This window comes from Drosophila eugracilis, unplaced genomic scaffold (assembly GCF_018153835.1).
Source record: "Drosophila eugracilis isolate 14026-0451.02 unplaced genomic scaffold, ASM1815383v1 contig_124, whole genome shotgun sequence".
In the NCBI taxonomy this organism is placed as follows: Eukaryota; Metazoa; Arthropoda; class Insecta; order Diptera; family Drosophilidae; genus Drosophila; species Drosophila eugracilis.
In genome coordinates, this window is record NW_024572029.1 from 850456 (window position 1) to 862075 (window position 11620).

The following is an 11620-nucleotide window of genomic DNA, read 5'->3' on the forward strand; positions in this document are numbered from 1 at the left end:
GGTGGTGGTGTTGGCCTTCGAAGAAGCTGCGTAGAGCGCGTGCCGTGTAAAATTTTTTAAGTGCCTTCTCATTAATCGTAATCGTCTGAGGCCCTGACCCCTTCTACTGCTTGTTCTTTTTCTATAGAGCTTGTGTCTCTGCTTGGAGCTCTTCCAGCTTCCAGCTCCTTTGACTGCTGCCGCTCCGGGTTCCCATCATGTCATGTTCTTGAAAACGCATAAATTGGCTATATCAATTCCGTTCAATTTCAATAGTTTCTCTAGTAATTTTTGTAATTTAAATTTAACAATTTTAATAATGTAAAAGATAATATTGAAAGAATGTCTATTTAAATGAGACCTTAAAGATAAGTTTTTGTGATACATAATCCTAAACATTCGAAAGTGTACTTCAGAATGGGGTGTTAACTGACTAGTATAAGCTTAAGCCTGCTATTTTTGCATCTTTCAGTTGACAAAAAGAAAAAAGTAGGAAAAGAAATGAGGGGCATGGTTGGAGGCACCTTGTCTAATTGCGAACTGGATAAACACCAGGCTGCCGGCTACGCCTCTTTGTCATTTGTCAGCGTTCGTTTTTAGGTGTAAATATGTTAATGAGTGTGAGTAATTTCCTAGAATTTCCTGTGCCACTCGATTGTCGATAGGCGATAGGCAGGCGCGCACAGGTCTTAATTGGAATTGGTATTGCCCGGGTGGCGTATGACGTATGCCGGCGATTAATTTCGCTCTGTGCGTAATCAAGTCGAAAATTTATTGAAGTTGCAATAATTGCGCCAGTGGCGAAGGAGTTTTGGTCGGCACCACCATCGGCGCTATAGAGTTAGGTGGGTTTAGTTTGGCGCAAGGGGGGTTAAGCGGGTGTTAAGGTTATGCATTGTGCGGTGTGAAGAGTTAACGCAGGAGCGTTGCTCATTAGAAAAGCTTGAAAAGCTTTCGCCTGCGTGCGTTTGATTTGAACCGCAGACGTTCAACGACAAAGCTTCCCAAAACACTTCCAAAAATAAGGACTAAAAGTCCTTTTATAAATGAGTTTTTAACAGAGAAAAATGTTTAAGCAATAGATTAAAGAAATTCAGTTAATATTGTATATTAATTTATGCATATTTAACCCTTAACTTACAATAACTTACATTTGATGTTCTTAGTAGTATTTAATATATACAATTATTTATAAACCTTTTCTTTCTGTGCATCACTTCGCACTGCTTAGTCTTCAGTTAAACACCATCAAGCGTTTAGAAGCCCTCATTTTCCCCGCCTGTGGTTTTTGGCCCAAAAGGTGGGTTTTTTGGGTTTGAAGGAAGAAGGTTGAGGTTGAGGTGCTGGAGAGATTGGACCAGAAGTCATGTTTCATGCATGAATTGTAGCATAACTTTTGTTGTTCCTGTGCAATCGAGTCAAGTGGCACACAGTCGCGCTAAAATATGCCGCACTTTGTGTTTGGGGCTTTCAATCAGGATCAGAAAACCTCCTTTCACACCACAACTACCACAATACGCACTTGTGTGCCAAGTCCTGATTGCCAAGTAACTTTAATTGGAATATAATCCTTTAAGCCGAGCTGATGTTGTTTAGAATGCTTGTATTTAAAAATAATTGCAATCTGAGAATCTTTCTTCATCTTCATCTTTCTTTAGCTTTTCGCTATAGTGAAAAGGTTTTAGTAACTTAAAAGAACTAAAATCAGACAATAGAAATTAAAATGGTATTTTCCATGACATTTTCATGCATTATGTTGGAGGATTCTGAGGTCTCTAGGTTACATTTTTGATAATTCCTGCAATTTCTTTATCACAGAAGAATTTCCTGGTAAATAGTACTTACTTACTTTACATTACTTACTTTTTTATTTATGTTTTTCTTAACCTTTCTTAGACTTTCAATTCCAATGGGAAATATAAACCACCAAAGACAAGGTCTCCTCAACTCGAAATGATTTCTTTTTCGGCTGAGCTAGGTCAGTGATGCATTTCCAATTGCCTGGGGGCCAGCAGTTAGTCTGCTGGACTGACTTCCCCTCCCGATTTCCAAAAACCTGGCGTTAAATTTATTACACAAAAATAAGAGGGGGCCCCAAAAAAAAACGAAAATAAAAAGCCAGACCGACCCTCACGAGGAGGAATTAAAACAATTGCATGCTTTGCATAATTTTTGTAAACAAAGTGGCGGCTCAAGACTGAAAAGCAGAAGAAAAACAAAGGGGTTGGGGGGTTGAAAGATGAGGTTTTAAGGGAGTTTTCTTTTGAGGGGAGGTGAAGAGATCACCTTAAGCTGCCAAGAAACGCGCGAAAATGCGAATTAATCCACAGCCTGACTTTTGGCTTTGTTTAAGCTTCGCTGGTTTGGATTTGTTAGCCACTTGAATACTTCTCCTTGGTCTGATTTACCCCTGTTTTCTGTTCCCCTCCTGTTCAGTGTCGCTATCGATTTACCAAATCAGCTAAGCCCCCTTTTGCCTTTCAGTTAGTGAAAATCCACGAGGCCCTCTCCCTTCACTCTGTCAGTTATTCAATTTTTGCCATTTTATCGCTTCAACATGGAAAACCTTTTAAAATCACACACACTGCGAGAAAGGAGGAGAACTTTCGGAGGTGGGGATGGCTTTTCGATAGGGAAGAACACTGGAAAATGTTTATGAATGATCGAGGATATATGAAAATATCAAAGAGTTATAAAATATTGAAGTTAAATTGATTTTTAGGGGACCTTAAATAGTTTAAAACATATTTCTGCTATAAAAAGTGGACTCTTGACCATCTTAGTTAGTTAATTTTCTTTCAGTGCACGCACACATGGCCTGTCAGTGGGTGGCTGAGGCTCTTATCAACTGTTATCGATAGGCCTGGTGAGCGCCAGCAACTGAAACCAAATCCTCCGCCGCCGAAACTGAGCCAGGAAGTAAGTTTTTGGCCAGAAGTTGGGGCCAAAAGCCTTCCTTCAGCCACAAGCATTCACAGGCTGAATATATATATATTTATATATGTATATGTACACATACGGTGTAGGCACACACACACACACACTTTGACAACTATAATTGGCTATAAAACATTTTGGAGGGCCGTTGACTGACATTTCAATAGACTGAAGAACTGGCTTAAAAGCCAACGGACGAGACCAAAAATGATGCGATCTGTGAAATGGGAAGGTGGAAAAGAGCTTGCTTAATACAGGAAAATAGCTGTTTTCAAAGAAAGATCTCTTTAGAAGAAAGTATCTTTAAGAAAATTATATACATATATTTTTATAATGAAAAACACTTAAAGGTGTAAAATCGCTTTTGTGGAAGTAATTATATCCTTCAGATATAATATTAGTATTATTAGGGTCAGCACTTTAAATATTCCCAATGAAACCTATCCAACCTATCTCCTGTTCACACTTGGCCTAAACTCTGTTTGCAGTAAAATTAATAGTCGTCTTTTAGATCAAAGGATACGCACTGTCACGCACCCTAATAAAAAAAAAGAAGAAAAAAACAGGGAAATTAAAACCCAGCCCCTACTTAAAATTTGCTCTTTGCTCACCATTGCTAATTTCCACATTGATGCACTATCATTTGGCTAAAACTTTTCAATTAAATGTTAATTATGCGAAATTGACATTGACCATTATGACAGGTTGCGGTTAGTTTTTGATAACCCCATTCTTTGCTTCCCCTTCTTGGACGGCACGCCACTGGACTTCTTGAAAACTGCAAATTTAATTTAATTGCATTTCATACGCCCATTTGGCTGCCACTTTGAGGTTCGCTCGCTTTGCTGTCTGTGCAACACTTGACTTATTTAGGCACCGAAACGCCGAAACACTAAGAAAGAGATGGCGACACGCCGTCGAGAAAGAGACGGCTGTTGGTGAAGTGAAGAAGAGGAAGAAGTAGGAGGAGGACCCCTGTTCGGTTTTTTGTTTGGAGCAAAATTTTAATTGCCTTGCAACTGGCAACTGCAAAACTGGCAACTTGCAACGCGCTCAGGCTAAATTTGGTTACCTCTTTTCTTTTTACGTTTTTTTTGTTTTTGCAACGAAAAAGCGGCTTGTTTTAAGCGTTTTGCCGCTGCGCTTCGTTGGTCAGCGAAAGAAATGGAAAATAAATAAAAAGAAAAAAGGCAAATAAGGATAAGAAAATATATATTTACTTTAAAAAATGGCTTTAATAACAATAAAAATGTTATTAAGACAAGATTAAAGAAATGATCAATAAAAGATTCGTATCTTACTTATTAAAAAAGCCCAAAAATTAATTAAAAAATAATATACCTTTTCTTAATAAATATAAAAAAAACAATTTATTTCCATTCGTAACAAACTCTCAAATGTTAATTCTACTACCCAGAATATCCAAAAACAAAAAGACGTTCCATATCCAAAGTCAGAAAACGCAGCAAATTGCGTCTGAAAAAGGTGCGACAATTTAGACGTTGTCGGGGTCACCAATTAAATAGGATACTTGGGTCCTTGCCACTGTCATTTCCAATTCCCATTCACATTCCCCGTCCATTTAACCCGATTGTCACTTGATGCAATAAATTGAAATTGACCAAAAGCGTGCGGCAATGTGCAGTGTTCAGTGTGCCTGTGTGCAACTTGCAACTCGCTAACGTGCAACGTGCGACGCGTATCTTGTTGCAACTTCGCTGCAAGTGTCGCTCGTTTCGTTTATTTCGTTTTTTGTTTTTTTCTGCTGTCGGGAATTTGGTTTCGGTTTCGAAGTCGCTTTTTTTGGGGCTTGGCTTGACAATAAATGTCAACACTTGGTGGCCGCTAATTTATTTGCGCGCCCGATGCGTTCACCACATGAGGTGTTTTCCCAGCAGGCACAGGAGGTGGATCACCCATTAGGTTTGCGAATGACATTGGTGATTGTTCTACTAGAGAAATTCTTTTGATTTCAATTACAATTATTTCTGTAGACCTACTGATCGGTGACCCCGAACTTCACTTCTAACTGGAATAACTTGGACAATCTTAGACCGATTTCAAAGTGCTTTATCTCCCCAAGTTTGTCATTTTCGTTTCTAATTAGATGTGGTAATTAATATAGGGGTTCCCCTAAATGAACATTATTCTTAATTCCTCCCAGAAAAGGAATCTTTCACTGGGACTCATTCTGAAACAGCAACCATTTTCAGACCAAACTGAAGGTCACAATAAACACTCGCATGTCTGACATTAAAGCAAAGAGCAAAGGAATGTGCGTCTCTTTCCCGCCACCTTCTTGCCTTTTCTTTCGCACTGTCGCCTGCCATCTCCTTCACTCTCTTTGCTGAGTTTCGCCCACCTTTATGACGAAGGCCAAACAAGTTGAGGTAGGTTAATTTTATTGGCCAAATAAGTGGGTATCAAATTTAATGGACAACAGCACACGGAAACAAAGGAAGGGATTGAGGTTTTTGGGGGGAACTAAAGGTATAGTAGAACCATCTGGAAAGTACGAAAAGCGGGCAGGCGGGCGGTAGGTAGGTGTGCGGGAAACGGGCAGTGCATAAAGCGTAAAAATGAGCCAAAATAAATAAGAGAGCCGCAAAAAGAGCCGCAAAAGAAGTCGAAGAACTTTTTCGCAGAAAAAGCTGGCAAAGGGGGTGAAGAGTGAAAAGAAACGGAGACTGTGGAGTTGGCAGCCCTTTGATTGATTGGTTGGCACCGGAAGTGTGACGTAACAAAGAGCATAGCATAGAAACTGCAAACGATCCCATAGATTTTTCACTATCCGGTTGAAAAGGAAATTCTTAAGAAAATACAAAGGAAGGAGATAAGATTCTAGAATTATTATAAGATCTTAAAAGTAGTAAGATTAGTAAGCTGAGAAAATGGCATATTTAAAATATTTATTATCTAAATCCAAGAAACCTCACTGTAGTTTCAATAACAAAGACCACATTCGATATCAACTTATGATAGAAAAACTTAAGTGCTGTGATTTTCTCACTACAATCCTTGGCTAAAAATTTGTTTGGGCATATGTTTGTGTATCGGGGAATTACCTTAACCTACTTCCCAACCCCTTTTTGCAGCACCTTTCACCCACTTCCTCTACCCTCACTGATTGCAGGCCAATTGCCTTTGGACCTGGCTCAATGTTGGTTTACTTTAGTTTAGTTTGGTTTTTGGTTTGGTTTGGTTTTGCTTTCCTTCCATCTACTAACAAGCCGCCTCACGAAATTCTTCCGCAATTTTCACATAACTCAATGTGGGGGCGGGGAGGTTGGCAATTTTCACGCTGATTTCTCCCCAGGTTTTTCCACTCTCTGCGTATCAGGATCGTGTGATCTGGGCCCCTTCGGAGACGCATGATCACGTTGGGCTTACGCATCATTTAATGGGTTCGTGAAGTAGTGAACTTGCAGCATCGAGTTGTTGATGGAAATGCCAAGTTACCTTTAGAAGTTACCAAGAAGACGAAAGCCAATGGAGAGGCATCAGTAGAAGAAGAAGAAGAAGAAGAAGAAGGCACCCACCAACTGGGCATACAACTTTATCACTTGCCCACAAAATATCTTCAATTGGTTCCATTAAACTTAAGCTGCGATCCCTGAGCACGTTTCTGCCTTAACTCCATGACCGCCACCTAACCCCCCGCTTATCCACTTTGGTTACACCAGGAAAAAGTTATGGGTTAGCTTGGGATATTAATGTATTATTGAGTAAATATTGCAGTTAAGAAATAGTACATCATATTTGACTCAAGGTATGCCACACAACCCTATCAAAAATCTTTCTATAATTCCCATTTCTTTCACCGAAGTACCCAATTTCTCTCAGTGCACTTAGTGCGGCTTCCTTCGTGCGTTGCCATCATCATCGTCATCGTCATCCACATGGCCGCATGGCCATGGTCGTGCCCAAAATTAACCTGACCAGGGCATGATCATGAGGAGCAGCGGCATCAGCATCAGCAGCGGCAGCGGCAGTTGGAAAGCAAAAAAAGGAACGCAGTCCGAGAGGCTCACTATAAATTCTATTGGCGTATCTATCTACACTATTTCTAATTTGGGACTCCCCGCCCGGCCAGGAAAAAAAAAACAGAAAACAGAAAAAAAAAGCCGGGGCTTTGTGGGATCTTTGTGGCTGGATTAGCTCGCAGCTCGCTTTGGCCAATTTAAGTTTAAGTGCTTTGGTAACAGTTTCGCGCTTTCGAAACTTGAGTCGTGATTTATTTTCCGCTGCCTCAGCCTCCTCCGCTCTTTGGAATGCCACCTCCTCATCTTCTGCCTCCTCCACCTCTTCTGACTCCTCGCGTTCTGTGGGTTTTCCTCAAGTGCCGTTTTTCACGCCACGACACGCAATCGCCGAGGCCCGGGTAAATTAGGAAAATTGATCTAAATTTTCTTGGGAACCTTTGCCATTCCGGATCGTAGTCACAAAAGGGTCGGTCATCAGGCATATGTTTCTCGATCTGAAGGAAAATTCTGCCAGACTGCTGCTGCTGCTATTGCTGCTGGTCCTGGTCCTCATCACCATTTTGACCAATTAAAATTCAATAAAAATTCAAGCAATTCCTGCGAAAATGAACTTGGCAAGCTGCTGCTCGGTTCAGTAGTCTTATCATAAAATTGCGAATCTCCAAATCGGGGGCATGACTAGGAGCAATCAGTACAAGTTCCATGTAAACAGTATCGGCATCAGGGAGCCGAGGAACTGGCAACAAGTCCCAGTTAAAAATCTTTGCCGGGTCAGCGACAAAGTCAAGTGCAAGTCGCAGTTAAAAGCTCCAAGCTGGCGGCTCCTTCGGCTCGGCTACACTTGCCGAAAAAGTATAAAGCCAGTTGTTCTTTATGAACTGCATTCAAAAGTAAGAAGTTTATGTCTCTACAATCTGAAAAGGTTGATGATATCATTTCCATTTCACTTTTAGAAAATCATTTTTACTTTCCTCAATTTATTAATTTTTAGTCTTTGGAACAGAAAATACGAGGTGTGTTCAAAAAGTAAGGTGACTCTTCAAATTTCGCGAATTTCAAATTTTTCGATTATCGAAACCTTTTAGAAGTTATACGAGGTGTGTTCAAAAAGTAAGGTGACTTTTCAAATTTCAAATTTTTCAAATTTTTCGATTATCTTCAGTTTTGGGAACAAGAAAAAGTCACATGGGGCCAAATCCGGTGAATATGGTGGCTGAGGCATTATTGTGGTGTTGTTTTTGGCCAAAAAATCCAAATCCTTTGATCCATATTTTTCGATAGCAAAAAATCGCCGAGCTCGCAAAACAACTTGTAACTTTACGCCTCTCACAACCAAACAAAAGAGGATGTTCCATTGAAACTTGGTACAGATGTTAGGGAAGAGTGTACCAATATAACAAAACAAAAAAATCGATAATCGAAAAATTTGAAATTCGCGAAATTTGAAGAGTCACCTTACTTTTTGAACACACCTCGTACTTATAAAAAGTGAAAATTCCATTTCATGATCAACAAGTTTTCTGAAAATAGTTTTATTACCTTAACAACTTCTCCTTCAAAAGTAACTTTCTTCCAGTGCATCAGTAGCCAGGCAGCAATAGTGTGCAGTGCATCAGTGTGGCATGCAACCTGAACTTCCAGCTCGTTTGGTCGTCACATAATCTGCTCCAAATCAAAATTGCTTATTAAACGTGGAGAGCGCGAGAGCTTCGAGTCCAGAGGAATGGTTTTGGCCACTTGGTCTAGGCTTCAGTTTTTTTTTTTTTTTGGGGATTGGTGTGTAACCAAAGATTGGCTGTGGCCTTAGATCTGGCCAAAAGCAATCTGTGAACTAGTTCGTAGGGAATTTCTCAGGGGAAAAAACAAATATTTTCGGGATATTTTTCGTAATGAAATGGAAATCTTAAAAACTTAGAAATATATAAAATATTCTTAGAACTTGTACTAAATTCAAATATATTTTTATAAACTTTTTTAACAAACAAAGATTATTACACAAATGGTTATAGCCCATAAAATAGCTTGCTAAATAATACTACATTATTATAAAAATAAGAAAGATAAGATCTTTATTAAGACTTTTATTCTAATTAAGAATTAAGAAGCTCTCATAAGAGGAACCAGAGGACGAGTGAACCAAACTGATCATCTCCATAGAAGACTGCGTAGCTGCCAAAACGAATCTGTCGCCGCATCGGATATCGTGTATATCGTATACTATATGGCCAAGGTAGTCAGTGGAAAAGGTGAAAAAGGAGCGGCCAAGAAAAATTGCTGCCGAATTCTGAGATGCGGCGAGTGGAAGCCACAGACAGAATCCACAATCCAGTATACCAGAATACAGAAGAGTTCGAGTCGATCACGATTGCCTTAGCCGCCACTCGAATCGAGGATCGAGGATCGGGAATGGAGGGATCCGATGGAGGCAATGGGTCTTTCGACTATCTTGATGGGCATGGGATGCGATGCGATGCGGCGCTACAGGCTCAACTGAGCTGAATTGAGCATTGATCGACGATGACGATGTCGACAGGATCAGTGCTGACAATTTAGCCATTTAAATTGAGCATTAACTGGAAAATTTACAATGAACTGAACACACATATACGCACAAATATTAAAAATATTTATTAAGAATATAAATTAAGACTAAGAATATTTTTATAAACAAACCATTTGTTAAGATCTGAATACTAAATGTTAAATATTTATTTAAGTTTAGGTTACTGTCCAAAGCTTTTCAGATCTTTGTTAGTCTAAATTCAAATTTAAAAATATTTATAAATTCCATTTCTATGATTAACTTTCAGGCGAACTCAATACTCATGTCAAATCTTTTCTTAATTATTTTTCAGCTCCTTCTTGGCAACACTAAAAGCAGCTTTAAGATGTGTTTCGAGAGGGGGGGACAATGTGCAAAGCTGCCAATGAACCAAATCCAGCCTCTAGGCTGCTGCTGCGGATCTATCTCAATTTCTACATTTGACCTGTGAACCGTAATGGATTTTGTATATATTATAATTGCCGACCGTGCTACACAATCTCTTCTCGTTTCTTTCGACTCCACTGGTGATCAACCGATTGCCTCGGAAGCTCTGACTGAATGCGAAGCACTGCCCTCGACTATATCTTGGCAAATGAATCGCGAATAGCGATCTTTCCTAGAAGTGGACAAGATCTGTAAGAGCAGAAGTTGATTGGAGGGAAGAGGGTATTCCGTTGGACTTGTCGCATTAGCACCAGTTTGCAACGGGATTTCGGGCGATTTATGTGGAGGAAGGTCGGTTAACATAAAAGGATATATAAAACAGGTAAATAGGTGGCGAATGCCATCACCTATTGGCAGATATCACTAGCTCTAGATCAAGACAATAAGAACGTTTAGGTAGATATTTTGATCATTGTTTCTTATAACATGTCTATAATTTTTTGAGCAAAAGCTTTTGTTATTCCGATTTTATGTAATCTTAAAGAATATTCATGAAAAATAGTGAGCTTAAGAACAATTTATTTTCCTAATCCAGCACCAATAGCTCCAGTAAAAAACATATATGTTTAATAAGTTCTCTTGCTCTAATCATTCCAAATTCCAAATAAACAAAACATCCGTAAAATTCATTCTTCAACTCGTTCGATATATCACTTCCGTTGGTTAAACTTCAGTGCATTGAGTTCCTTTTCACATCCACGATATGCCACGCCCATGCCAAAACCAGTTCCCAGCCAGACGGGCCAAATGCGCCTACGGAAGAAGAGTATGGTGACCACGGATCCAATCACCAGACCTCCAAATCCCTTAACCAAGGAGTCCGATAGACAGCGGTTAAGATTGTCCCGCAAACGATCTTCGGGAGGTACCGACATGGTCCACTCGTTAATGCCTGTTGGTTATAGGTAATTTATAAATTTTCTTTTTTATTTGCCAGATATTACGACAAAAGGCCAAATCGAAAAAGGGCGAAAAGCAAACGAGTACGTAAATATCAGAGGATACTTGGATTGTGAATAATTTTCCATATGTAAATGGAAATGCAAGGGCTACAAAGATGTGTTCTATCAACTGGTAACTATCTTGTAACTTCCCTCATGTTTAAGGTCTTCTTAGCCCATATCTACGTAAACTCCTGTTGCCACATTAACAGCTCAGATGGCGAAAAGTGGCATTATAATTCCCCTTTGAGGCTCTGCAGCCACTTAACCTTGTTCAACCATCTCAGCATAAATCGATCACGATCGATTTCTACCAAAATAGATAATAATCGATACACACACTCCTCTCTGGCTCAATCTTCGGCCATCTTATCGATCTATATGGGCATGCAACATGCGAGTTCCAATCCCATTTCCAATCCTAGTTAGTTACAGCACTGAGAAAAAGTAGCATATGCCCTTGAATTCGATGCCTTGACAACTGTTTATTAAAGTAAAGTATAATAAGGGTAAATAAATATTAATATAATATATATATTAATGTAATAATCTAATATACACTTTTTTGTACCTTTTTTCAGTGCATCTTAACTTGCACCTACAATCAACCATTCGGGCTTAGCCTCGACTTTGGATTTGGCTCAGTTTGTGGCTCGGCAGCTGGTTAGCTGGGTAATCATGTCAGCATAAGGCAGAATACCGCAACATTGTTTTTATCGATATGGCCCAAACCCTGGATAAAAGGCGGAAAAGTCAGCGGGAGTGATGGAGTTTTCTTGCATTTGTAAGGT

General features: G+C 39.6%; 1 protein-coding gene across 1 annotated transcript; it reads right to left on the reverse strand.

Annotated features, from left to right (window-relative positions):
• Window positions 1-10285: 10285 nt before the first annotated feature.
• LOC108102897 (MICOS complex subunit Mic10) lies at window positions 10286-10872 on the reverse strand. The gene has a single exon (XM_017208102.1). The coding sequence runs from the start codon at window positions 10761-10763 to the stop codon at window positions 10539-10541; it is 225 nt and encodes a 74-aa protein (XP_017063591.1). The 5' UTR covers window positions 10764-10872; the 3' UTR covers window positions 10286-10538.
• Between the last annotated feature and the right edge of the window lie 748 nt (window positions 10873-11620).